Genomic DNA, 27,856 nt, shown 5'->3' with positions numbered 1-27,856 from the left:
TGCCTGCTATCATATATACTAGTACCGGCTACCGATGCCACTGCCACGCATGCATCCCTGATGGTGCATCCTCTCTGAGCTCCTCTCCGTGCCAAGTTTCTCTGCATCCAACTATCCAGCTCACCGGTTCTCCCTCCTTCGCGTGCGCCATGCACGGCCGCGCCCTTCGCACCCCCGCCCTGCTAGAAGCAGCGCTGCTGGCGTCGGCCGTCACGCTCACGCTTCTCCCCTCAGCCGCCGCGCAGCCGTGGGTTGGCCCGTGGCCGACGTGCGACGACACCACGGGCAAATACTCGGCCGGCAGCGCCTACGCCAACAGCATCAAGCAGCTCATCCAGAACCTCCAGACGAACGCGTCCAACACGCCCGCCCTCTTCGCGACGGGCTCCGCCGGCGCAGGACCGGACACCGTCTACGGGCTCATACTCTGCCGCGGCGACCTCAGCCCCACCGACTGCTTCGACTGCGGCACCAACGCCGGCCAGGACGTGTACCGGGTCTGCAACCACACGCGGGACGCGGCGCTCGTCTACAACCAGTGCTACGTCCGCCTCGCCCCGACGGACTTCCTCGCCTCCATCAACAACACCGGCATGGTGGACCTCATCAACGGCGAAAGCGTCCCCGCAGGCGTCGACGTCGCGGCCTACGACGGCGCTGTCACCAGGCTGCTCAACGCCACCGTGCGGTATGCGGTGGACAGCTCGGCCCCGTCGTCGTCCCCGAGGAAGTACTTCGCCACGGGGCAGATGGTGGGGCTCGACCCGCAGCTGCAGCTCCGGACGGGCATCTGGTCCATGGCGCAGTGCGCGGGGGACATATCGCCGGCGCAGTGCCGGAGCTGCCTGGACGACTTGCTGGCGCAGTGGTGGGAAGAGTTCGACCGCAAGGAGACCGGCGCCAGGCTCGACGGTTCGCGATGCAACCTGAGGTTTGAAACGGGGAACTTCTACACCGGCGTCCCGATGGTGAAGCTGCAGATGAACGGCGAGGGGGCCGCTCCAGCGCCGGCGCCTTCGACGGATGTTGTACCTGGCACCACCGCAGGTGAGTGCTTAATTGCTCGCTACCGGAAATCCTTAGTTTGCCGAGTGTAAGAATCTTTACCGAGTGCATTATATCGAACACTCGGCAAAGAAGCTCTTTATCGAGTCCTACTACAAAAACATTCGGCAAAATAATTGTACTCGACAAAAGAGGTAAAAAAACACTCGGCAAAGTTTGGCACTCGGCAAACGAGAACAAAAACACTCGGCAAAAGATAGGTACTCAGCAAAGTCCACATCCGTTAGTACGGCAAAGTCCACATCCGTTAGTACGTGTGCTGTCCGTTAGTACATCGGAAAAAAAAAAGAAAAACACGTTACGGAAAAGAAGGAAAATAAAAAAAAAGCAGGGTTTGCCGAGTGCCCCATCTGACTCTCGGCAAAGCTGCCCCGGTCCGACACTCGATAAACCCGGATTTGCCGAGTGTCAGATCTCGAACACTCGGCAAACACATCACGGCTTCCACGTTGTCGATCCACGGCACCGATCCCTCCACCAATCAGAGACTGTTGCTCCATTCCATAAATAAACCGCACCCCACACCTCTCCTCACAACAATCGAAATTCTCCCTCCTCAAATCGACCGAGCGAGCGAATCTCTCTGTTCCCGCAGCCTCCACCCCACAGCAAGCCGCATCGATGGCGCCCAAGGCTGAGAAGAAGCCGGCAGCAAAGAATGGGCGGAGGAACGGCGGGTAGTCGTCCATGCGCACGCCGACGGCGAGTAGCACGCGCTTCATGACAGCATCGATGTTCACGATGTGCTCCTCGTGGAGGTCCAGCAGGCCGATGGTGCTCCGGGATGCGGCGCGCAACCGACCGGCAGCTCGGGACGGGGTGGCACAGCTCTACGCGGCTTGTCGACCTCGCTGGCTTCCGCGACAACGCCTGCAACCCCTCCCAGCACGCACGCACGCAACGCCGCGCGAGCGAGCGGCCAGAGCGAGCAGAATAGGGAACTCTGCCTTGCTAGCCTGATGACCTCACCGTGAAGTCATGCCCACACATTATACGGCCATTTTCCTTTAGAAAAATAAATTTAGAAAAACTTTAGAAATACACTTATACGGGTAATGAACCTCTACAGTTCCTCTCTGGATGTTTGCCGAGTGTTTTTTCGCGTGAACACTCGGCAAACATGACATCTTTGCCGAGTGCCCCGTGCCGTTAGACACTCGGCAAACGCATCGTGACCGTCTTCTCGCCATCATGTTACTTTTTTTTTTTGCCGAGCGTCGGTTTTAGCACTCGGCAAAGTCTTTGCCGAGTGCACGATAAAAAACACTCGGCAAAAAAAACTTTTGCCGTCATAGTGTACGCCGTGTGCTGTTTGCCGAGTGTAACACTCGGCAAAGCCTTTGCCGAATGTTTTTTGGGCTTCGCCATGTGCCTTGGACACACGGCAAAGCTCCTGTTTCCGCGCCATGGCCTGGAGCCGAGCAGTGGGACGCTGACCGGCGGTGGCAGGTGCGATAAAACGGTACCGAGGGCACTAGTGCCCGTGGAGAAGAGCAGTAGTGACAGGGCCGCCATCGCCCGTCGGCAGGGTCGCAAGGACAGGGCAGCCTCTTGGCCATGGGCGTCTGGCTGCTTACACCTGGTATGCCGTGGATGGAGAAAGGAAAGAAGCAGCTGCAGGGACCAGCGTCGTCGCCGACGTCAACTCCGTCAAGCTCACCAATACGCTGCGCAGGAAGGTCGGGCCTGCAGAGAACGTGCAGGTCGCTGAAGCCAAGAAGGAGGAGGGCGGCAACAAGCCTCTGGCCCAGCCACCGCCGTTGCAGCGCTGCCCCACTTAGTTGCATCGAGCCCGTGGTACTACCAGCAGTACCCACAGTCGCCGGCCCTGGTCTACGAGCATCCCGCGGCCGGGTACGTGTAGGGATACCAGACGCAGACTAACAAGAAAAAAGGAAAGAGAGAGAGGAAGAAGAAAGAGGTAGGGAGCAAGAATGTCATTTCCCCATCTTTCTCTCTCCTCAACCAGTGGAAATGAATAAAACAAGGGACGTGGTGTCTAGTAGCTTTATTGTCAACAACGAGAGTGTCTTTCAGCAAATGGCTCCACTTTGGGTGTCCGTCAGCAAATGACCGTCACTTTCAGTGTCCGCTGGCCAATTTTGCCAACAAGTAAATATCGACATTTGTCAATCTATAAATTCAAGATATTTATATACTTATGGTAAAAAGTTTGACTTAAAACCTAGATTGACTTGAGGAAGTAGTTTTATGGTGTTCTCACTTAAGTGTCCCAATAAAATTGTAGTGCTCTTGCCTTTGCCAAAACTTTTTCCTCTTGATAATTTTCCTGTCTATTTTTTTTAAAAAACCTAGTATTCATCTTGTAAGGGATTGAATGCAAAGTATGATTACTATTGTGTAAACAACTAGTATTAGCTCCATTGTTCTGTCTAGATTCCTTTACACTTTTGGATGCAATATCGAGCTCCATTGAACTGAGTTTCTTTTTGGGAAAATCACAGGTAAAAATAATTCAGAGGGCAAGCTTTTTGGAATCATATTGCCTATAGTGTTTGTTGTTGTAGTAACTGCCATAGCCCTCTATGTTTGTAAAAAGAGAAGATCTCAAGGAATAATGCTACCCCATGGAAGTAAGTCCTATATACTGCTTGGTATGACCCTATAATAACTTTTATTATTTAGCAATGACAATTGAAATGACGCAAATTTACCAGCTCATACGGTTGAGGACTTCGGAAGCATCCAGTCAACATTATTATCATTATCATCACTACAAGTTGCAACAAATAACTTTGATGAAAGCAATAAACTTGGTGAAGGGGGATTCGGTGTAGTTTATAAGGTATGATGACACCCTTTCAATACTTGCTCATGTGCAAGTTTGTAGCAAGCTTTTATGTAAAAGAATATGCATGATTACTGGACAACATACATCAATTGTTTTATACAAAGGATTGTTAGAGTATGACTATAAAGCTTCAACTTAGAACTCAAGTTCATTAAAAAGTAATCGTACTCAATTATTGTGAATTGTAATACATGAAGCTTTTAGAACTTTTTAGCATTTATATTGTATCGTTTAATCAACTTCATGGAAGACAATATTTTTTTGTAGGGAGATCTTCCCGGACAGGAAGTGGCTGTGAAGAGGATGTCAAAGGGTTCGGGTCAGGGGCTAGAAGAACTAAAAAACGAACTAGTTCTAGTTGCCAAACTTCACCACAAGAACCTCGTTCGCCTAGAAGGTTTCTGCTTAGAAGAGGGAGAAAGATTGCTTGTCTATGAGTACATGCCCAACAAAAGCCTCGATACTATTCTTTTTGGTACTAGAAATAATCTTTACAAAAGAATTTATAATTTTTTAGCATCTCTACTTGTGCTATAACATCAAAATTTTGATTGTTTGTTAGACCCTAAGGAAAAAATACAACTAGATTGGAGGAAACGGTTCAATATAATAGAAGGAGTTGCTAGAGGATTACAATATCTCCATGAGGAATCTCAAAAGAAGATAATCCATCGCGACATGAAAGCAAGCAATGTTTTGTTGGATGCAGACATGAACCCTAAGATTGGAGACTTTGGCCTAGCTAGGCTCTTTGGGAAAGATCAGACTAGAGATGTCACAAAACACATTGTCGGGACATTGTAATCAATCTTTATTATCTAGTAGCTATTATTTAAGTCTCCCTTTTCTGACACATAATTCTCTCTAACTAACCATGTCGCTAATTCTTCTCGTCGCAGTGGCTACATGTCTCCTGAGTACGTGATGCGTGGGCAGTTTTCCACAAAATCAGATGTGTTCAGTTTCGGGATCCTTGTTATAGAGATCGTAACAGGGCGGAGAAACACAGGGCATTACTTCTATGATGAGCAAAATGAAGATATTATAAGCCTTGTGAGTGCCAACAAACACACTATATATCGTACATGTAATAGTACATGTATGTTGCTAGATTATATTGTTGATTTGTTTCTCATTGTGAACCGATGAAACGATGCTAGGTATGGAGGCACTGGACCGAGGGAACAATTGCAGAGATGATAGATGATTCTCTGGGGAGAAATTACTCAGAGACCGAGGTGCTAAAATGCGTTAACATTGGTTTGTTGTGCCTTCAGCAGAATCCCATGGACCGACCTACGATGTCTGATGTCATGGTGATGCTCAGTGGTGATGATACTAGTTCTCTACCACCTGCTGCGAGACCCACATTTTTCTTGGATAGAAGCACAGGTGGTTACTCCTATAATTCATGTACTATTACGCATCTGTCTGCCAGATAGCACATGCGTTTGTGGATCGTAGCACATTGTTACTTGTTCAGATCAACTAGTTCAATTCATCACAAAGTGTGATCTGTAGTTACCAGTTGTAATTGTGGTTACAAAAAAGTTTGGCCATTCTAACACCAATCTCACACAGAACTTTCTCAGCCATCCAACCTTTTCAATTTGATGGCTATCTTCCTCTATTGAAGCAAAGTAGAAGGCAGTAGGCATCATCCAAAGGGGGAAATTTTAACTGTGCGTGCAAATATGTGATCACAGATTATTCCCTCTCACGTCTTCTCACAAGTTGCGTTCCGTTCGGTTCTGGGGGACTTTCCATCCAAAAGGAAAAACTAAAAAGATTTGGCCGCCCATGCGGGGAATTAGAGACGCGATTCCGCTGCCAAAGGGGAAGAAACGCTGTATCCGGTGAGTAGCATCCAATTCCAAGCACAAGGCAGTGCAGTGTGCAGTGTGCAGTGTGCGGTGTGCGGTGTGCTGCAGCCTGCTTGTGTCTCGAGTCAAGTACGTATCGTGTTCGCAGGTGCTCAGGTTGCGTCGCGTCGCGGGAATGCATGCGCGGCTCGGGTTGTATTTGTCCCGCGTGAGTGGATAAAGGACTATCCGTTCCTGTAGATGATAGTCAGGTCACAGACTTATTATTCTGAGTATATACTTAATTACTTATGGGAGTAGGAAGACTTGTTACTTTTTTATCATGGGTTCGGACTCTTTCCAGACTGACTTTTGGGGACGGGTATTAGGTGGAGGTCTAAGCATCATACTGAGATCGGGTCTCAAGTGTTGGGGGGCATGGAGTCCAAGTTTAGACGGGGACCTAGACCCCTTGACAGGAGTGGAACGGGTTGGTGTTGTTTGTGCCTGGGGCAAAAGCGAGGCGTGCGTTTCGGGATACCCAGTTGGGATACATTGATTCGCGAATCGCCGTTTCTGTGAGACGGTAACGACTTGGCTATGGTCTAGCACCGTAGTAAGAACTGGAATATGAAAGATGGTAAAATTGTTCTGATTGCTTACCACATGCTTGAAAGTAACATATGCGCTTACCTAGAATGATTAGCTAATTAACTAAAAATAACTGCTAAACTTGAATATAAGGATGCACTATTAGTAATGCTCACTGCAAATGTAATAAACCAGCAAGCCAAATAAGCCTTACATATCCTTGGAGACTTTTACTTTTCTCCTGTCGGGTAAGTTTTGTTGAGTAAAATTGAGTACTTAAGGTTTTAGTCCCCCTGTTGCAGGTGACAGATGAATGCTAGAGCTGATTTTTGTGTGTGGAAACCTTGGTGCGCTCAGACAGGATTCCTTTCACACTGCGATCATAGTGTTTATTTATAACCCTCACTAAAGGTTTTATAAGAAAAGATGTAAAATCTGTTAGCATATCTTGTATATAAATGACCACTATGTTAATGCTTCACCATGTCATTAAATTAATCTTTGTTTCCGCTGTAACTCTAATCATATGTTTATTTTCCGCTGTAAGATAAAACTTGTGAATCTAAACGGTGTAAACTCGTTTACATGTAAACAGTTTTAATTCTGATGTTGCATTCAATTTGTTTAAGAACTCTGATGTTGTAATAAAGTGATGTAAGAAATGATTAAGAATGTTATAAGCTTTATCCTCTCATTTATGATCTTGATAAAAAATGTGGATCAAGCAGCTGACAGCAGAGGAAGTAGGGAAGAGATCGTCATCGTGGACCTCGAGAGCGATGAGGCCGCCGTCGACGACGACGTGCCGGCGACCATGCAGCGGCAGGATTCCCTGTACATGGCCGCAACAAGAGCCGCCGGCGCGAACCACCACGGACAGGTTGTTGTTCAGTATTGCACTACCTTAGCTAGTACTAGGCCTCGTTTAGATTGCGAAAAAATTTCAACCCGATGAATAGTAGCACTTTCGTCTTATTTGACAAATATTGTCCAATCGTGGACCAACTAGGCTCAAAAGATTCATCTCGTGATTTCGAACTAAACTGTGAAATTAGTTATTTTTTTACCTACATTTAATACTCCATACAAGCGGCTAAAAATTGATGTGATGGAGAGAGAGTGAAAAAACTTGGAATTTGGATGGCATCTAAACAAGGCCCTAGCTTGTTTGTTTTGTCAGGACGATCGACGTATGAAAATTTGAACACGTACGATGCCTGCCTCTGCCTCGATCATCACGTGCTGATCGATCGATGAACTTGTGCGCGTAACAAAACACAGGATAGCTGGGGGACGACGCTGCGGCTGGCGTTCCAGTGCGTGGGGATCCTGTACGGCGACATTGGCACGTCGCCGCTGTTCGTGTACTCGAGCACGTTCCGGGACGGCGTCGGCCACCCGGACGACCTGCTCGGGGCGCTCTCCCTCATCATCTACAGCTTCCTCCTCTTCACCGTCATCAAGTACGTCTACATCGCCCTACGAGCCAACGACGACGGTGATGGTACGTCAGCAACCAAAAACTTCCTTGCTTCATGCTGTCATGCAGTGCAGTAGTACATACTAGTCCAATGCGAGACTAACTCGCCAGTCATGCACCGGAGACTGCATCATAATTCATATCAAGTCACGTCAAAGATATACACTAGTAGCTAGCTAGGTGTTATCTGAGACTGAGATGGGTGTAATTATCTCAGTGAATGGTAAGTTTGGACTTCCTGGACCAACTCATGAGGCTCCAATAACCATGTAACAGCTAGGTTACAGAAATGTCATGCTCTTTCAGTCTTTTCCCTTTCACCGTTGCAGAAAGATCAGATGTGCTAGCAGAAGACCGCAACAGTCAGTAGATGCCGTAAGAGAAGTCGCAAAACAAACAAATTAATCAAACCCCAAGCAAACTGATTCCTTCCTTCTGCTCCAGGTGGAACTTTCGCGCTCTACACTCTCATCTCGCGCCACGCCAAGGTGAACCTGATCCCGAACCAGCAGGTTGAAGACGAGCTCGTCTCCAAGTACAACCGCGACAAACCGCCGGCGACGCTCCCAAGAGCGGAGTGGATGAAGGAGCTGCTCGAGACGAACAAGACTGTAAAGATTTCCCTCTTCCTCATCACCATGCTCGCCACCGCCATGGTTATCAGTGACGCTATTCTGACTCCTGCAATTTCAGGTTAAAAAAAAAACTTATCTTGAGTACATTATTTGCCATGATCTGGATTCGAGTATATTTCCAAGCAGATATCAAGTACAATATGCATAATCTAACATGGTTCGGTTTTCTTCGTCTTGCCTGAAAATGCGCAGTTCTCTCTGCTGTTGGTGGTCTAAAAGAAAAGGCGTCTTTTCTTACAACAGGTATGAGGAAAGCACTCAAAAGTTGTTCTATATTCTCTTTTTTCGCGAACGTGCAACTCAGACACGTATTTCATAAAGTTGTTCTAGATTCACTTTCATGTGAGAAATCCTTGAAGTAAGTAGGAACAGAATATTGTGGCAGCAGAAAATTTGAGGTCCCAACTTTATTCTACACGCTAGTACTGTTTATGGTTATGACATCTCTATCAGCTAATAAACTGAAGACTTGCAAAAGACTGTCGTTGTTACCAATTAATACTCCAGACAATAATCTATAGGGATGTTGCCCCATTACCATCCAATCTGTATCAATGGTCTCCACATATATGTTAATATGTGTAATTTACAAATGACTCTGGGCCACAAGTATATACAGTGCACCTAAAATGACTCTCGATGCCTCTGTTATTGACTTTCAAATCTGCCGGCCATCTTTGGAACTGAAGACATGGAGTGAACTGTCGCCGTTAGCAATTAATGTGGCCCAGCCTAAGAAGTATATGTGGCTGTGACGCCAGGAGCCTCCATTAGTGACATCTAATTCAATAAAAAAATGCACAGGATTCATTGTCTGTTTTAACTGCACACAACCGACTACATATGAATGAACTTATACTTTGAAGAAAATATGGCACAGTTGATTTTCTAGTACATATGAATGAGGTGCATGCACAACAATGACATGTGATATTTTACACAGATGAGATAGTCTGGATCACCGTGGGAATTTTGGTGGTGCTGTTCGCAATCCAGAGGTTCGGGACAGACAAAGTCGGTTACTTGTTTGCACCGATCATCCTCCTCTGGCTGCTCCTCATTGCAGGCGTTGGGTTATACAACCTGATAAAGTATGATACCGGTGCTCTCAGGGCATTCAATATGAAATACATCATCGACTATTTTAGAAGGAACAAGAAAAAAGGATGGGTCTCCCTTGGAGGCATACTCCTTTGTTTCACAGGTACCATTTGTATATCAAAAAAATAGTGGCCTATTGTGCTAGAATCAGGAGTCTGCACAGCATGACACTGAATGCATACTGAGGAAATATTCTGCAAATATCGCAGGCACAGAAGCTCTTTTTGCTGATCTAGGATACTTCAGCATCAAATCAATCCAGGTATGTGTATCATTTAATATTTATTAAAGAACAAAAGATCATTAATTTATCATACCACTAAAAAATCCATAAGACTAACATTTTCATCTGCTTCAGCTAAGCTTTGGCTTCGGTTTAGTCCCGTCAGTATTGCTTGCTTACATTGGGCAAGCAGCATACTTGAGAGTACACCCGGAGGATGTGGCTAACACTTTCTACAGATCAACTCCAAGTAAGTATAGAATCCAACACTTGGTATCTCACTGGTACATATGTACATCTGAATTCTTTACGAGACATTTATATATATCCACTTGGACGCAGTCTCGTTGTTCTGGCCAACGTTCATTCTTGCACTAGCTGCATCGATCATTGGAAGCCAAGCCATGATCTCCTGCGCCTTCGCAACAATTTCACATTCCCAGACACTTGGTTGCTTTCCAAGGGTAAAGATACTGCACACCTCAAGGCAATACTCGGGCCAATTATATATCCCTGAAGTAAACTACTTGCTGTGCTTGGGCGCTTGCCTTGTCACAATTGGCTTCAGGACAACCGTCATCATTGGGGAAGCTCATGGTAAGATCCTAAGAACTTATAATTATAGTTACATTTGTATTGTGCCTATCTTCAAATCTAAAGAAATGTGACTTTGTCTCTTCCTTCCATGTAGGTATATGTGTTGTTCTTGTGATGATTGTCACAACCCTATTGTTGACAATCGTGATGCTCCTAGTATGGAAGATCAGTATCTGGTGGATTGTTGCGTTCTTTGTTGTTTTTATGTCATCTGAGTCAATTTATCTATCTGCTATCCTATATCGATTTGCGCATGGGGCATATGTGCCTGTGGCAATGTCAGCATTCCTGATGGTGGTGATGATTGTATGGCATTATGTGCATGTGAAGAAATACAACTTTGAGCTCGAGCATTCTGTGCCCCGTGACAAAGTGAAAGAACTCCTTGAGCGCCGTGACATACAGAGAGTACCAGGGATTGGCCTCTTCTATACTGAGTTGGTTCAAGGCATACCCCCAGTGTTCCGTCATCTCATCGAGAAGATCCCTTCCATCCATTCAGTGCTCATTTTCGTCTCAATGAAGCACTTGCCAATTCCATCTGTCGACATGTCAGAACGCTTTCTCTTTAGACAGGTAGACAGAGAAGATTATAAGGTATTCCAATGTGTGGCACGGTATGGGTACCGAGACCCCTTTGAGGAGGCCAAGGACTTTGTTGATAAACTTGTAGAGCATCTCCAGTACTACATCCGGGATGTCAACCTCTATGGTGTGGGTTGTGAGCCTATGATGAAGCAGTCCTCCAGCTACCGCAGTTCTCACGCTGAGAGCTTTGGTAGCTATGAAAACCCCAAAGTAAAGGCAGTCTATGCTGAGGAGATGCTCACACTAGCAGAGTCGTTCTCAGAGCACACAAGGCAAGCTAGTGGAAAGAGCAAGCATTTTATGCAATTTCAGGTGAATAATCTATTGCATTATCCTCATATAAACATAAAGACACCTACATTCTGTAATGACTTGGCTTTATCAGTATCCGTTAAATTTCTGTTCGAATGGTGGTACTGATGCTTGTTCAACTTTGTGTCAGGGAGACAAAATGAATATAGTAGAGATGCTGAAGATTCAGCAGGAGCAACAGGCTGTCCTTGAAGAGATGAGTAAAGGTGTGGTGTACATATTTGGAGAGAGTGAGGTGGTGGCAAGACCCCATTCCTCACTCATTAAGAAGATAGCTGTCAACTACCTATACTCTTTTCTTAGAAAGAACTCGAGAAATGGTGAGAAGATGCTGTCAATACCCCGTCGCCAGATCCTAAAGGTCGGAATCTCATATGAAATCTAAGGAATGTGGATGAAGAACAGGATATCTGATTGCACACAACTTTGATGCCCAAAAAAGGACTCTGTATTCATTTATTTCATGGAGATTAATGTGCTTGATTTACTACAGCAATGATGGATACAGAACTTCAGTTTTATGCATGTGTTTCACTGATATTTTAGAATCATGGATATTAAGTTACTAACCAAAAAGAAGGGGGTGGGAGATGCAAACCCATTATGGCATCAAAGGACGCAAAAGACAACATAACTTACAAGGTGAGGACCATCCTAAGAATTCTAGATATTGATAACAAGATATCGTGAGCGCCACCACTTACTTAGAACGCTGCAATCTGTCTCGAACCCATAATTCTACTCCCAACCAAGAACCACAAAACAAATCCTCTATCAAAGGGAAGGCGCAAGCTTTCCATGTTCTTGCACCCAAGAAAAAAACTCTCAAGAGATATGGTCCTGTTTGTAGATCAAGCATAAAGACCTCTTCCCACTAAAGCCTTGGAAGAAAATCACCCACATATACAAGCTGTGGCCTGTTGTGTTGAACAAATAGCTCCTAATATCTCAAATGGACCATGTTGCTTGCCACCAATTTCGGCAATATGTGGCTACTGAACCAAAGTATCGACCTAGTGTCGTATGGTACTACAGTCACTTGTTCTTGAAATAAGTTGAGAGAAATCTCCTCAGATTCTATCATATATAGAAACTAAATCAGTTTTTTCTTTTACAAACCATCATTCCAGGAAATGCTATTACCGAGCCATTAGACACCAAATGACAAAAAGAAAAATCCCTGAGCATCTTCCTCATATCCACGTCCTCTTTCTCCTAATACCTCTTTCTAATCAACCCAGAATCCGTCTAACACCAAGAACTTTGAAATTGATTCATACTAGCTACTGACCTCAAAGTGATTGGGGAGATGTATAAGGTAAGGATGCGATATGTGCTACATTACTGTATTTATAAGCAACATGAATGGTGGACTTGCCTGAGGGCTCGTCACTGCTGCGCGGCTCTGCGCAGAGTTTCCAATATGTAGTCGCAGCACGCGGATTCTCCCATAGCCTGGGGGGTTCCTTCGTCTGAACCCAGAGCAGAAATTCTTCTCTGGACCAAGTCCTAGAATGCTTGCAGCAATGCAGCAAACTTCACCTCAGGGCAGTGGAGCGTGATCCCCTCCTTGTGGCACTACACAGGTAGGCCACGCCTTAGGATCAGATGGGGAACAACGACATAATGCAATGGCAAGCCGGAATCCAGACGGAATGGAATGGCGTTGGGAAGATATGAGAGGGGCCAGGAGCTCACGAGGTGGGACCAAGGCTAGGGCGAGCAGGATCGGTAGCAGCACGAGGCGGCAGTCGGCGGGCGTTCCGGGTCGGCGGGTCCTCGATGGCGACGAGGGAGCGGAGCGGGGACGTCATCAGGTGGAGGCGCTTGTGGTGTTGCTGCGGCCTGCGGGAAAAGAGGGGACGAGCGGTGGGCGCCTGCGCCGGCTGCCGTTGTCATTCTCGTTGCCGCCGCGGGCGGATGCCGGATAGGGAGTCGGTAAACGGGGAGGACGCGGCGGAGATGCGATTGTTCCTGTGAACTTGAACCTTTCTCTCTCTCTCTTTTTTCCCGTCCGGAAAACCTTCCGCAAGGGATTTATTCCGCCTCAAGATTTGTAACGTAATAAGATTTCAACACAATCACAAATTTCCAATCGATTCATGTCAATGTGTCTCTTGTGCAGAAACTTTCCAGGCTATTTTGAATCATCTAAATCGCTATTTCCCCTCTTTTAAAGGCTATAAGAGCATCTCGAAGGGATTTTCTTAAACGTTATCTCTAAATCACCGTTTGATAATCATTTACGTATAAATCGCAATCTATATCTTTTTACCCTTTCAATAGTCACAGGAGAGTCAATCTCGCTTTACATCTTTGACTACGAGAAATACAGAATAGAGAATGGTAATATTTGAGGATATATTTAAAGAAGATGTTGGATTCTACTAAAATCTCTATTCCTATCGATAAACAGAATTCACAGTGACTCTCCTTTAAAAGATGGAATTTTTTTCAAGTGCCAATATGGCGATGTCAGCGGGTGACGTTGTTATGGAGGTACTGGGATCGGAGCCCCTGAGCGCAGGCTTGGCGTTGGGGTCGGAGCCTCGAGGCGCTGGCTTGGCGTCGGGGTCGGAGCCCCTGGGCACCGGCTGGGCGTCGGGGTGTGTTTGGACCGGACCTTCAAGGATGCGGGTGGATGGCTCGTGGACATCGTTGATGAAGACCCCGCTTGGGGATGGATCCCGCCTGGCGGCCAGTTTTGTAAGAAAATCGGTGGCATCATTGTCCTTTCGGGGGACGTGATGCAGCTCGATCCCCTGGAATTTGTCCTTGAGCTTGCACTCCTCTTGGCAGTATACTGCCATGAGGGAGCTTTTGCAGGAGGACTCCATTACCTGATCAACAACTAGCTTCGAGGCACCGCGAACGTAGAGTCGCGTAGCACCAAGCTCGATGGCGATGTGTAGTCCGTTGATGAGGGCCTCGTACTCCGCGACGTTGTTTGAGGCTAAAAAGTGGAGGCGGATGGCATAGCAGAGCCTACTCCCGTCCGAGGAGATCAGAACCACTCCAGCTCTCAAACTAGGCGCCATTACGGACCCGTCGAAGTACATTGTCCAATACTCGTGGGTGACGTCCGGGGTCGGTAGCTACACCTCTGTCCATTCGGCGACAAAATCCATGAGGGCCTGAGATTTAATGGCGGTACGGGGGATGTACCTCATGTCATTGCCCATGAGTTTGAGTGCCCACTTAGAGATCTGTCCTGCGGTGTCACGGTTGTGGATGATGTCCCCGAGCGGGTATGAAGTGACGACCGTGACTTTGTGGTCGGTGAGGACGGGGGATGTACTTGGGAAGTCTACCACTTCGAAGGTGAGGACCTTCGAGAGGAAGTTGGCTCGGTTGCCAAACGTGATGGGCAGATTGATCTGCCCGAGTGGGTATGCCTGCGCTCTTGGGATAACCCCGTGGAAGGGAGAACCCACAAGGCGGAGTTCCGACCGGGGGATGCACATGGTGTCGGTGTTTTGGAACCGGGGGTCCCTCAACCAACGAGTAAATTTGTGCTGCGTGCCCCTAATCCCGGATGGTGATGCAAAGAGACACAAGGTTTATACTGGTTCAGGCAATCGAGGCGCTACGTCCAGTCTGAGAGATCGATCTTCTGTTCCTTGCACCGGAGTGCTCGTAGTAGGGGGTTACAAGCTAGGTGAGAGAGGGAGCTAGCCCCAGGTCTCGGCGAGGGTGGTGCGGGCTGCTTGAGGCGTTGTTCTCAAGCAGCGTAGAAGTGTGTAGTTCTATCGGTGTGTTCGTCTTTTCTCCTCTCCCTAGAAATGGCCCTGGTCCCTCCCTTTTATACTCTAAGGGAGAACCAGGGACGTCCATACATAGCGCTCTATAAATGGGGGTGGCGTGTCCGAGCCCTGTAGCCGGCCACTGTTGTGGTATGGTCGATGGAGTGGCCCCGTCCTTGTCGTGCAAAAGTGACGCGCCGGTCATACTTGATCTTGTGCGTCGTGGGGCTCCAGTACAGCTTGATGCAGGACATGGCGGGCGACGTGCTGGTCATCGTGCGATGACGTCGTAGGGAGCTGTGGCTCTGCAGATGCCGAGGCTGAGCCATCGTGGGGGGCTCGGTGGACATGGATCCTCAGGCTGCCGAGCCCCTGAAGCAAACTGCCGAGGCCTTAGAGGAAATTATTGGTCCTGGGTACTGATTCCGAGGCCACAGTATCCCAGACGTGGCTCCCCACGCTGCGTTGTTCTCGGAGCAGAAGTTGGTAGCACAGTGAGGCATGGGCGTCAACCATATGCATAGTGATTAGCACAGTGGCGGGTAACCCCATCATCGTGCGATGACGTCGTAGGGAGCTGTGGCTCTGCAGATGCCGAGGCCGAGCCATCGTGGGGGGCTCGGCGGGCATGGATCCTCAGGCTGCCGAGCCCCTGAAGCAAACTGCCGAGGCCTTGGAGGGAATTATTGGTCCTGGGTACTGATTCCGAGGCCACAGTATCCCAGACGTGGCTCCCCACGCTGCGTTGTTCTCGGAGCAGGAGTTGGCAGCACAGTGAGGCATGGGCGTCAACCATGTGCATAGTGGTTAGCACAGTGGCGGGTAACCCCTGCCCAGTCCTGCCTCCTGTCCCGTCGGCCATTCCGCTGTACTGTGCCGAGCATGCGGCCGATGTCAGGGGCAGCAGTTGGCTGAGTTAATGCGACACGACAGTTTTGTCAGAGGGACGGGTGAAGGAAGAGGCAGCGGAGTGCTGCCGAGCCCAGCCTCGCGCGAGACGGAGGGTCGGTGGCCCGGCCGAGGCCTGTGACGAGAGGGGGTCGGCTGAGGCCTTTGGTGGGGGATCGCTGAGGTCAGCGGTGAGGGGGCCTCGGGCGAGTCGGAGAATCGGCCGAGGCCAGCGATGTTTAGCTGGTTTCGACTTTTACGAAGTCTAAGCAGTCGTTTTTTGGTTCTTGCTTAGGGTACCCCTTCTCACGGTATCCGACAGTAGCCCCCGAGCCTTGGGGGGAGTGGAGGCACTCCCCCTGAGGTTCTGACGAGAATTGGCTCTTGATAGTTCCTGTTGGGATGGTGTTTTGTACTCGAGGTTTCGGTGGGTGCGCGCGAGCGCACCCGCCGGGTGTAGCCCCCGAGGCCCTGGAGGAGTGATTTCACTTCTTCAGGGGCTTTTTCTCTCTTCGAGTGAGGGGTTTTCATTGTGTTTGCCGGGCCCGTGGGTGCGAGTTCGGATCGCAGGGCCTCGACGATGCTGCGGAAAGAGCCCCTTAGCCTCCGCCTAGGAGCGAGAGGGCCGTCAGGGGTTCCCCCAGCTTTTTGTACGACCCTCGTGCTTCCTTTTCGCTCGGAAGGAGGGGTGGAAGATGCCATGCTACCCTCGGTGGGCGCGAGCGACGGCATTTCCGGTGAGCTGTTATCGGGTAAGTCCGAGTGGAGGCCCGTACCCCGTTCGCTGGGGGTCGGCTAGCGGTCCGAGACGCGCTCCAAGAGTACCGGCGGGTTTCTCTAGTGGGTGCCGAGGCCGTTCGCTGGGCCTCGGTGGCTCGGTGCCTCCCTACGGTGGGATCCCATTCGGAGACCTCCCTGCCGGTCTCGGACACGACACAGGGCGCGCTCGTACAGGCTCGCCCGTAGTCGTCCCTGACTCTTTTGCCCTGGGGCAGCTGTCGAAACCCCTGGGGGCCCAGCCTTCGAACCCCTGGACCGTAACGGGCTCGGGTCGCTTGTCTTTATCTTGGGTGCAGGAAGAGCCCCCGAGCCTCCGCACGGAGCGAGAGGGTGGTCAGGGGTCCTCCCGACTTTTTTGTCCGTCCCCCGCACGTCCTTTTCGCTCGGACGGGGGGCTGTTTGCCGAGCCCACTCGTGTGCGAGCCTGAGCCGCTGGGTCTCGGCAAAGTTGCAGGAGGAGCCCCCGAGTCTCTCGCACGGAGCGAGAGAGCGGTCAGAGGTCCCCCTGGCTTTTGGTTCGCCCCTCGCGCGTGAGGGTCTATCTGCCGAGCCCCCCTCGGGTGCGAGCCTAGGTCGCGGGGTCTCGGCGTCTTTTGCAGAAGGAGCTCCCTAGCCTCTGCACGGAGCAAGAGGGCCGTCAGGAGATCTTCTGGCTTTTTGAACGACCCTCGCGCTTCCTTTTCGCTCGGAAGGAGGGTTTGTTTTGCCGAGCCCCCTCGTGTGCGAGCCCAAGTCGCTGGGCCTCGGCAATGGTTTGCAGGAAGAGTCCCTTAGCCTCTGCGTGGAGCAAGAGGGCCATCGGGGATTCTCCTGACTTTTTATTCGACCCTCGCGCTTCCTTTTCGCTCGGAAGGAGGGGTGGAATGTGCCGCGCTACCCTCGGTGGGCGCGAGCGATGACATTTCCGGTGAGCTGTTATCGGGTAAGTCCGAGTGGAGGCCCGTACCCCATTCGCTGGGGGTCGGCTAGCGGTCCGGAGACGCGCTCCAAGAGTACCGGAGGGTTTCTCTAGTGGGTGCCGAGGCCGTTCGCTGGGCCTCGGTGGCTCGGTGCCTCCCTATGGTGGGATCCCATTCGGAGACCTCCCTACCGGTCTCGGACACGACACAGGGCGTCCCAAGCATTTCGCTTGCTTGGGCCTCGGCCTCGTATAGGCTCGCCCGTAGTCACCCCTGACTCTGTTGCCCTAGGGTGGCTGTCGAAACCCCTAAGGGCCCAGCCTTCGAACCCCTGGACCGTAGCGGGCTCGGTGCCCAGTTCCTTTGCCTGAAAGGAATCGGGGGGGGGGGTTATTTCTCTCCCTACGGCTAATAACGGCAGGCGCGTCTTTTGAGGCGGCTTTTTCGGGGAGGCGAAACGGCGCCTGCTGCTGCTGTGGTTGGACGCGACGTGGCGTCAGCCGACGGGACGTATCTGCACGCGCGATTAATGAGGAGGGAGTGGGCGCGTGGGCGGTAAGACCGGATCTGGATAACCGCGCCGGATTTTTTGGGGGAAACTTCCCCGATTTCGTCGCCCGGTGGTTTCGTCTCGTCCCTGCATAAATACGCAAAGAGCCTCGCCCTCCCCCTTCTTACCTTTTCCGCATTCGCTTTCGCTGCCTCTGTGCCGTTGCTGAGAGCATAGAGCGCCGGGGAGGAGAAGGGCGAGAGCGAGAGACTGAAAGAAAGAGAGAGAGAGATTACCGCCGTAGCAGCGACCTCCACCGCGCAATGGCTGGTGGTCCCAGTCATCCTCCCGGCGGATCCCTGGGAGCAGGTCTGACGTCACCGAGGAGAAGCTGCAGTCGCTCGTGGAGGCCAGTCTTCTTCGCCCGATCACCGACCCTGACGAGCCGGAGTGGATTGCTCCGGGGAACGAGTCGGAGCCGAGGCCGCGCGACGGCTACGTGGTGAGCTTCAGTCGTCTTCCACGAGCGAGGCCTCGGGTCGCCGGTGGATAAGTTCATGCGGGCGCTCCCGCACTACTATGGCGTGGAGCTTCACAATTTCAGCCCCAACTCCATCGCGTAGGCGGCCATCTTCGTCGCCGTCTGTGAGGGGTACTTGGGGATCGCTCCCCACTCGGAGTTGTGGCTCCACTTGTTCCGAGCGACATTCACCACCAAGCTGGGGGGAACGAGGGGGGCTCGGAAGGTGCAGAGGGCCGATGGCTGCACCCTTCATGTGCTCCAAGACCGGCAGTCCCTCTACATCCCAGCCCAGCTGTCATCGTCCAACCGTCGTTGGTACGACGGCTGGTTCTACCTCCGCAATGACGACGGAGAACTTCCTCCTTATACCGGGCGGGTTGTAGAGAGTCAACCAGAGAAATGGGGATATAGCATTATCAAGGTTGATCAGCCTAGGCTGGAGCCGCTCTTGCGGGCCTTGGGGAAGCTGCGTGACCGTGGCCTTTCGGCGGCCGTGGTCGTGGCGGCCTTTCACCGCCGGAGGGTGTTGCCGCTGATGGCCCGGCGGCGGCGGCTGTTCGAGATGACCCCGAGCGACCCGATTGCCGGTATCAAGATGTCCGCCTTCGCCCTTACCGACGACGAGACCCTGCGTCGGGTGAGAGAGGCGGTAGACGGGAAGCCGAAGATCGATGATTTGATGCCGTTCCCGATGCGCCCAGTCGCGGGGGCACATTTCACTGGTGAGTTGGATGTTGCCGACGCTTTCGCGGCCTTCTTGTTTTCCGCCTTTTTTGTCTATTGTCTTACTTCGTCGTTCCCGCAGGGGATAAGAGACGTGCGAGACTCCCCGCCGCCCGTTCCCGAGGACGCCCGGCGGCGAGCCGTGAACAGGGCGCGCGCCGAGGAGGAGAAGAAGAAGAAGAAAGATGCCAAGGAGGCGAAGCGCACGAAGAAGCTCCTCGCGCGCGAAAAGCTGGACGCCCATCGCCGGCGTCAGAAGCTCGACGGTCTCCCGTTGGAGCCGTCTCCCTCGTCGTCGGTGTCGGATTCTTCGGGCGACGGCGGCGGGCGCGAGGTGGGGACGGCCTGCCTGGAACACCTCCCCGACATTAGGGAGATGGTGCCCGGGGCGCCGGCAAGGAGCCTGACGCTCCTAGGAGGAGGAGGTGTCCCGGGGCCGGTGGCGGCCCGTCCCGGGGCCGAGGCCGACACGCCCGAGGCGCGGGTGTCGGAGGAGCGTGCTGTCAGCCCGATGGGTTCGACGGTGGAGGTGGAGCGAGCGACTGGTGGGGGCGACCCCATTGTCTCCGCGAAGGGTCGAGGAGGTGCCGGGGTCCGGCGGAGGCCAGCTGGCACCGGTGGACACCGAGGCCGCGCTGCTGCCACCACCGCCGCCGTTGCAGAGGAGGCTGGCGGTGTCGAAGCGGCTGCATCCCCGTTCGCGGTAAGCGTCTTTTCTGGTGGAGTCCGTAGTACTTCTTGTTTGCCCCTTGGTCGCATGCTGACCTTGGGAGTGTCTTTGCTTCCAGCCAGAAGCATCTGGTGGAAGATCCTGCCTTGGCGCCCCGTAAGGCGCTCAAGGTGAACGTTAGCTCCTCCGCCCATCAGGCAGCGGAGGCGCAGGCTGGCGTGCAGCGTGGCGCGGCGTCGGGCGGGGCCGTTTCGGAGGAGGCGGCTGCCCAGGAAAAGGGTGCCGAGGCGGCCGCGGAGCGAGTGGAGGAGGAGGAGCCCACGCCTCGCGATGTCGTGAGTCTTGGGGCGAAGGAGGCTGGGGCGTCCACCATTGCCGAGGCCATTGAGGGTGAGGCCGGAGCCCCCAAGACCTCCGAAGTCAGGGCGGTGGACGCCGGGGCCACCGAGGTAGAGATGGCGGAGGCCAGAGCCCCTGGATCCGTCGAGGCCGAGGCGATGGAGGTGGAGACGGAGCAAGTTTTGGCGCCGCCCCTGGTTCAGACAATCTCGTCTGATGATTCCTCCCAAGGGAAGGAGGCGGCGGACGTCGAGGCGGCCAGTACCGCGGAGCAGCCAGTCCCAGATCCCGCCGAGGGGAGTTCGGCCCTTGCCCGGCTACGGCCCGAGCCCCGTGGGTGGAACTTCCCGCGTGTTTTCTGGCGGAACCGGGCTGATCCCGAGGGGGAGCCTGTGTTCGCCCTTGAAGATATCGCAGAGGGGGGGCGGTGGGATACCCTCGAGCAGTACCGCCAACTGGCAGTGCGGTCGCTGCAGACAGCGATGACTATTATGGGAGGGGACTTGCCCGGTGTCACCCAGGTAAGTACTTTCCTCTCCCGTGCCGCGTTGTTTTCTCTCCGAGCCCCCTCGCAATGTTTGACGTGCGTTTTTTGTTTTGCCTCTTTAGGAGCTCGAGACCCGATCCCTTGGGAAATCGGTATTCCTACGAAGGGAGAGGGATATCTGGGACCAGCTCCGGCGGCAGAAGGGCCTGCTCGCCGATGCTCAGGGGCTTTTGTCGGCGCGGAGTGCGGAAGTGGAGGACCTCCGCCTTCGTTGTGCTGACATTCAGGCCGAGTTGGCCACGGCTAAAGAGCAGTCTGCCCCTCTGGTAGCGAAGATCAAGGAACTGGAGGAGGAGCGAGACGCCTCCAGGTCTCGGGCCCAAGAAGCGACGGCCTCTGCCAAGGCCATAGCCGGGCAGCTGGGTGCGGAGCAGAGCGAGCATCAGCTGACGAAAGTCGCCTTGGCCGAGGCTACCAAGGCGGCCGAGGCCTCTCGGGTCGAGGCCTTAGACTGGAAGAGCAAGGCCGAGGGTAAGTTCCGCCGAACCGTGCTCCTTGTTCTTTTTGTTCTGGTTCGCGTTTGACTCCTGACCCCTCGTTGCGACGTAGATCTGGAGAAAGAGGCCTCCCAGGCGGCTGAGGCCTCCGTCGCAGCGCAAGCGGCGCTGGATGTTGAGGTCCGGGAGCACGAGGCGCTGCGCAGTGCAGTCCGTACCGCCTGCGAGGCCCTGGACGTCGAGGGAGTCCGATCGGCCAGCTCCCTTGGGAGCCGCCTGATTGCGTTGAGCGGCCGCGTCCACGAGAGGCTCCGGGGGGCGTTGCACACGGGCGTCAAGCGCGCCCTGGCCGTCGTCTCCTCGCACTACGCTATCAACCTCGAGGCTATCAGCGACGGCTACATGTTGCCAAAAGATGACGAGGAAGCTAATGCAGAGGTCGTGAAGCTGTTGGAGGCGGCCGAGGCACCTGTCACAGCGCTGGCTAGTCTATTTGAAGAAGAGGTGGTCCCTCCTGCGCCGGCCGCCGATCCTTGAGCTTTGACCTAGGCCAAAAGGGGCCATGTAACTAGATTGAGCTAGTTGCCGTATCGTGACGTTTTTGTGGCCATCGAGGCCTTTAAAGTATTTGCGTACGTGGGTCTTTTAACCGTTTTCTGTTCTACTTCCGAGCCTGTGCCCTCTGTCTCGATCTTGGGAACCCACAAAGAAATCCCTCGGAACCTAAGCCGTCCTTCGGCGAAGGGTGGTGAGGGAGCTGCCGTAGCCCAGAGGCGTAGGCCGTTCTCACGACTCGACCGGCCCTTTGGCCTCGAGACAAGCTTTTGGTCTTTGGGTTTCTTGTGTAGGTCCCGTCGGAGCGCGAGAGAGTTTGGCGTAGAAATTTTTTGAAAGACCATTAACAAACGGTGTTCGGGACTTAGGGGGTTCCCCCTTTTTAGCCCCCGAGGGAGGCTCGGCTTTGCAGAGGCAGAGCCGAGTCTCCCTTATAGCGCTATTGTGACGTCGAGCCCCTATTGATAGACAAGCTCTCTGTACAGAACTTCCTCGGAGCCTACGTTGTCCTTTGGGTGAAAAGGTGGTGAGGGAGCTGCCGTAGCCCGGAGGCGTAGGCCGTTCTCACGGCTCGGCCGGCCTTTTCGCCTTTGAGACGATCGTACTGTCCTTAGGTTCTATACAATCGACTTGTCTATAAGGGGGTTCCTCGAAAGATTATAACAACTAAGAACGCTTCTTTATTGTATTTCGAGAAACAATGTAAACGACGTTTGGAAATTTAAGGGTAGAAACGACGTAGCTGTTCTATGTTCCAAGCGTTGGTGAAGATTTCGCCCTTCTCGTTGGCTAACTTGTAGGTCCCGGGCTTCAGCACTTGAGCGACGATGTACGGCCCTTCCCAGGGTGGGGTCAGCTTGTGGCGGCCCTTGTTGCTCTGCCTCAGTCTCAGCACCAGGTCGCCCACCTTCAGGTCTCGGCTTTGGACGCGCCGGGCTTGGTAGCGTCGTAGGGCTTGCTGGTACCTGGCTGAGTGTAGCAGCGCGACGTCTCGGGCTTCCTCCAGTTGGTCGAGGGCGTCTTCGCGGGCGGTGCGGTTGCTTTGCTCGTTGTACGCCTGTAGCCTCGGGGAACCGTATTCTAAGTCAGTGGGGAGGATGGCCTCGGCTCCATAGACCAGGAAGAACGGTGTGAATCCCGTGGCTCGGCTCGGGGTGTTTCGTAGGCTCCAGATGACTGACGGGAGTTCGTCAAGCCATTTCTTGCCAAACTTCTTCAACCGGTTGAATATTCTTGGCTTAAGGCCTTGTAGGATCATGCCGTTGGCACGCTCTACTTGGCCGTTCGTCCTTGGGTGTCCTACGGCCGACCAGGCCACCCGGATGTGGTGGTCGTCGCAGAACGTTAGGAACTTGCGACCGGTGAATTGTGTCCCATTGTCAGTGATGATGGTGTTAGGAACCCCGAACCTGTGGATGATGTCCGTAAAGAACAGCACCGCTTGCTCGGATTTGATCTGAGTGATCGGACGAGCCTCGATCCATTTGGAGAATTTGTCGATGGCTACCAGCAGATGGGTATAGCCCCCGGGTGCCTTCTGCAGAGGCCCAACCATGTCCAGCCCCCACACAGCGAATGGCCATGTGATGGGGATGGTTTGGAGGGCTTGGGCCGGGAGGTGCGTCTGTCGAGCGTAGTACTGGCATCCCTCGCAGGAGCGTACTAGCTTCGTGGCGTCGGCCACCGCCGTTGGCCAATAGAAACCTTGGCGGAAGGCGTTACCCACGAGCGCCCGAGGCGCCGCGTGGTGCCCGCAGACTCCCGCGTGCAAGTCCCAAAGTAGGGAGTGGCCAGCCTCGGTGGTGATGCATCGTTGGAGAATACCCGATGGGCTACGCCTATACAACTCGCCGTTGCAGAGGACGTAAGTCTTGGCTCGTCGCGCAAGCCGCCGGGCCTCGGTTCTGTCCGCAGGAAGCTCTCCTCGAACGAGGCGATCAAGGAAAGGGACTCGCCAGTCCGTTCCTTGGTCGGCCTTGGGAGGCTCTGCGTCAATCGCCATGGCCTTGGGCTCGGCTGGCGGGGTCTCGGTGGCAGAGGGGGCCTCGGGCCCTGCGTTGGGCTCGGCCGATATGCCCTCTTCCGTCGCCGAGGCATAGTCGACGGATGGCTTGTGGAGGTCTCTGGCGAAGACGTTCGGGGGGACCGGGGCCCGTGCCGACGCCATCTTTGCCAGTTCGTCCGCGGCCTCGTTGAACTTTCGCACAACGTGGTTGAGTTCGAGACCGTCGAACTTGTTCTCTAGGCGACGTACTATCGCGCAGTACGCCTTCATTTTGGGGTCATGGCAGCTTGACTCTTTCATCACCTGATCGACGACGAGCTGGGAATCACCCCGTACGTCGAGACGTCGTACTCCAAGTTCGATGGCGATTTGCAGGCCGTTGACGAGGGCCTCGTATTCGGCGACATTGTTGGAGGCGGCGAAGTGAAGCCGGATCATGTAGCGCATGTGTACTCCGAGGGGCGAGACCAGGAGCAGGCCCGCGCCAGCCCCAGTCTTCATCAGAGACCCGTCGAAGTACATGGTCCAGCATTCTGATTGGATCTGAACGGGTGGCAGCTGTGTGTCGGTCCATTCGGCTACAAAGTCGGACAGGACCTGTGATTTGATCGCTTTCCGAGGCGCGAAAGACAAGGTTTCCCCCATGAGTTCGACAGCCCACTTGGCTATTCTACCCGAGGCCTCCCGGTTTTGGATTATCTCTCCCAGAGGAAAAGACGACACCACAGTCACCGGGTGGGACTCGAAGTAGTGACGCAGCTTGCGTCGAGCCAAGACTACGGTGTAAACCAGCTTCTGGATGTGGGGGTAACGCGTCTTAGTCTCGGAGAGCACTTCGCTGATGAAGTAAACAGGTCGTTGGACGGGTAGAGCATGTCCCTTCTCCTGCCTCTCGACTACTACGGCCGCGCTGACCACTTGGGTCGTCGCGGTGACGTAGAGTAAGAGGTGCTCGCCCTCGGTGGGCGGAACCAGGACGGGGGGGTTGGTGAGCAGTGCTTTGAGCCTGGCGAGGGCTTCCTCGGCCTCGGTGGTCCAAGAAAAGCGCTCGGACTTTCTCAAGAGGCGGTACAGGGGCAGGCCTTTTTCGCCGAGGCGCGAGATGAAGCGGCTTAGGGCCGCAAGGCATCCCATGACCCTCTGCACCCCTTTGAGGTCTCGGATCGGGCCCATGTTGGTCACGGCCGAGACCTTCTCCGGGTTGGCCTCGATTCCACGTTCCGAGACTATGAATCCCAAGAGCATGCCTCGGGGAACCCCGAAGACACACTTCTCGGGGTTGAGCTTGATGCCCTTCTCTCTGAGACATGTGAAGGCAACCTCCAAGTCGCCGACGAGATCACCGGCCTTCCTGGACTTGACTACAATGTCATCCACGTAGGCCTCGATGGTTCGCCTGATGTGTTCGCCAAAGACTTGGATCATGCACCGTTGGTAAGTAGCCCCTGCGTTTCTGAGGCCGAACGGCATGGTTATGTAGCAGTACATGCCGAATGGAGTGATGAAAGAAGTCGCGAGCTGGTCGGACTCTTTCATCTTGATTTGGTGGTAACCGGAATATGCATCAAGGAAGGAGAGGGTTTCGCATCCTGCAGTGGAGTCGACGATTTGGTCAATTCGTGGTAGTGGGAATGGGACTTTCGGGCACGCTTTATTTAGACCAGTGTAGTCCACGCACATCCTCCACTTGCCACTTTTCTTCCTGACTAATACAGGGTTAGCCAACCACTCTGGATGGAATACTTCCTTGATGAACCCGGCTGCCATGAGATTCTGCACTTCTTCGCCGATGGCCCTGCGCTTCTCCTCGTCAAATCGGCGCAGGCGCTGCTTTGCCGGCCTGGAGCCTGCCCGGATATCTAAGGCGTGCTCGGCGACCTCCCTTGGTATGCCCGGCATGTCCAAGGGACTCCACGCAAACATATCGACGTTCGCACGGAGAAAGTCGACGAGCACGGCCTCCTATTTGCTGTCGAGGGTGGCGCTGATCTTCAGTCCTCGGCCGTCGGGGACGGCGGGATCGACGGGGACGAGCTTGACGGCCTCCGCGGGCTCGAAGGTCCCGGCGCGCCGCTTGGCGTCGGGAACCTCGCTACCAAGCTGGTCGAGATCGGCGATGAGGGTCTCGGCCTCCACGATGGCCTCGGCGTACTCGATGCACTCGACGTCGCAGTCGTATGCATGTTCGTACGTGGACTCGACGGTGATGATGCCGTTGGGGCCTGGCATCTTGAGCTTGAGGTAGGTGTAGTTGGGGACCGCCATGAACTTGGCGTAGCACGGGCGCCCCAAGATGGCGTGGTAAGCCCCCTTGAATCCAACCACCTCGAAGGTGAGGACCTCCTTGCGGTAGTTGGAGGGAGTGCCAAAGCAGACGGGTAAGTCGATGCGCCCGAGGGGTCGTGTGCGCTTTCCTGGCACGACGCCGTGGAAGGGTGCGGAACCGCCTCGGAGCCGTGACTGGTCGAGCTCCAGGAGCTCCAGAGTGTTGACGTAGAGGATGTTGAGGCCGCTGCCTCCGTCCATGAGCACTTTGGTGAGCCGGGTGTTGCCGACGATCGGGTCGACGACAAGCGGGTACTGCCCGGGGTTTGGAACATAATCGGGGTGGTCATCCCGATCAAAGGTGATTGCCTCCCGAGACCAATCGAGGTACCGGGGGGTGGCCACCTTGACCGAGAAGACCTCCCGGCGTTCCCTCTTTCGCTGGCGCGCCGTGAGGCATGCCGAGGGTCCGCCAAAGATCATGAAGGCGTTGCGTACCTCGGGGAACCCATCATCTTTATCGCCGTCCCTTTCGCCGGCGCCCCTTTTCCTGGCCTCATCGTCGTCGGGGAGCCCAAGCCTGGCGTAGTAACGCCGGAGCATGGTGCACTCCTCGAGGGCATGCTTCACCGGACCTTGATGGTAAGGACAGGGCTTCTTCAGCATGTCGTCAAATAGCCCGGGGCCCCGGGGGCCTCGGGGATTCCTGCGATCTGCTGTGGCGACATGGACGGCCTCGAGGACCTCCTGCTTCCCTGGGCGACCCTTCTTCTTTCTCTTGGGGACGCGGGTGGGCGAGGCCTCGGGGGCCTCGTCCTTCTGCTTCCCCTTGGCGTCGTTGTTGGGGAAGATGGCCCCAACCGCCTCTTCGCCCGAGGCGAAGTTGGTGGCGATGTCGAGGAGTGCGGCCGCTGTGGTTGGTACGTTCCGGCCCAATTCTCGGACCAGGTCTCGGCAGGAGGTGCCAGAGAGGAATGCTTGGACGATTTCCTGAGTCACCGACGCGGGGCAACTCGGTGCATTTCTTGGAGAAGCGCCGGATGAAATCTCGAAGAGATTCGTCCGGCTTCTGGCGGCAACCTTTGAGGTCCCAGGAGTTCCCGGGGCGCACATAGGTGCCCTGGAAATTCCCGACGAAGACCCTCACCAAGTCGCGCCAGTCGTGGATCTGTGCGGGAGGAAGGTGTTCGAGCCAGGCTCGCGCTGAGTCTGACAAGAACAAAGGGAGGTTGCGGATGATGAGCAGGTCATCTTCCGCACCGCCTAGCTGACAAGCCAGGCGATAATCGGCTAGCCATAGCTCGGGGTTCGTCTCGCCGCTATACTTTGTGAGGTTGGCAGGTTGCCGGAACCGGGCTGGGAAGTGAGCGTTGCGAATGGCTCTACTAAAGACCCGAGGGCCAGGTGGCTCGGGAGAAGGACTGCGGTCCTCTTCACTGTCGTAGCGACCGCCTCGGTGTGGGTGGTAGCCCCGGGCGGCTCCGTCGCCGCGGCGCCGTCGCCTGCCAACTACTTCGTGGTCGCCTTGTGCCTCGTGCTGGTCTCCAGGTCGATCGCAGCACCGAGGGGGCCCCGTTGGCCGTCGGCGCTGCGAGCGGGCTCGGGACGGACCGAGGCATCCTGGCCCCGGCGAGGTCGCGCCGTGGGTTGCTCCGAAGTGCCTCCACGCCGGCGGGAGGCGGAACTTTCGGCCTGCTGTACCGCAGCGGTCTCGAGGAGGTCGCGGAGCTCTTCGCGGACCCGTCGCCCCTCGGTGGTGGAGGGCTCGGGCATTGCTCGGACCAGC

General features: G+C 53.8%; 2 protein-coding genes and 1 long non-coding RNA gene across 4 annotated transcripts; 2 read left to right on the top strand and 1 right to left on the bottom strand.

Moving 5' to 3' along the window:
* Positions 1-16: 16 nt before the first annotated feature.
* On the top strand, positions 17-5,459 carry LOC136486203 (cysteine-rich receptor-like protein kinase 10). The gene is made up of 7 exons (XM_066483058.1): positions 17-1,047; positions 3,531-3,659; positions 3,744-3,871; positions 4,145-4,352; positions 4,440-4,677; positions 4,777-4,930; positions 5,038-5,459. The coding sequence occupies exons 1-7, from the start codon at positions 150-152 to the stop codon at positions 5,317-5,319; spliced, it is 2,037 nt and encodes a 678-aa protein (XP_066339155.1). The 5' UTR covers positions 17-149; the 3' UTR covers positions 5,320-5,459.
* A 1,540-nt stretch (positions 5,460-6,999) lies between these two features.
* LOC136486201 (potassium transporter 27-like) lies at positions 7,000-11,725 on the top strand. The gene is made up of 10 exons (XM_066483057.1): positions 7,000-7,150; positions 7,552-7,774; positions 8,195-8,443; positions 8,578-8,628; positions 9,329-9,589; positions 9,696-9,748; positions 9,845-9,959; positions 10,052-10,306; positions 10,401-11,206; positions 11,337-11,725. The coding sequence occupies exons 1-10, from the start codon at positions 7,085-7,087 to the stop codon at positions 11,589-11,591; spliced, it is 2,334 nt and encodes a 777-aa protein (XP_066339154.1). The 5' UTR covers positions 7,000-7,084; the 3' UTR covers positions 11,592-11,725.
* On the bottom strand, positions 8,323-13,257 carry LOC136486202 (uncharacterized). Of its 2 annotated transcripts, none has more exons than XR_010766732.1 (4): positions 12,905-13,257; positions 12,585-12,784; positions 9,348-9,468; positions 8,323-8,431 (listed from the first exon to the last, which is right to left on the bottom strand). It is a non-coding gene; the product is annotated as an uncharacterized lncRNA (long non-coding RNA). The 2 variants fall into 2 exon arrangements; XR_010766731.1 differs by lacking the exon at positions 8,323-8,431 and adding an exon at positions 8,779-9,165.
* Between the last annotated feature and the right edge of the window lie 14,599 nt (positions 13,258-27,856).

This window comes from Miscanthus floridulus, chromosome 10, assembly GCF_019320115.1.
Source record: "Miscanthus floridulus cultivar M001 chromosome 10, ASM1932011v1, whole genome shotgun sequence".
Classification (NCBI taxonomy): Eukaryota; Viridiplantae; Streptophyta; class Magnoliopsida; order Poales; family Poaceae; genus Miscanthus; species Miscanthus floridulus.
The sequence above is the reverse complement of the archived record's forward strand: the minus strand, read 5'-3'. Positions and strand labels throughout refer to the sequence as shown.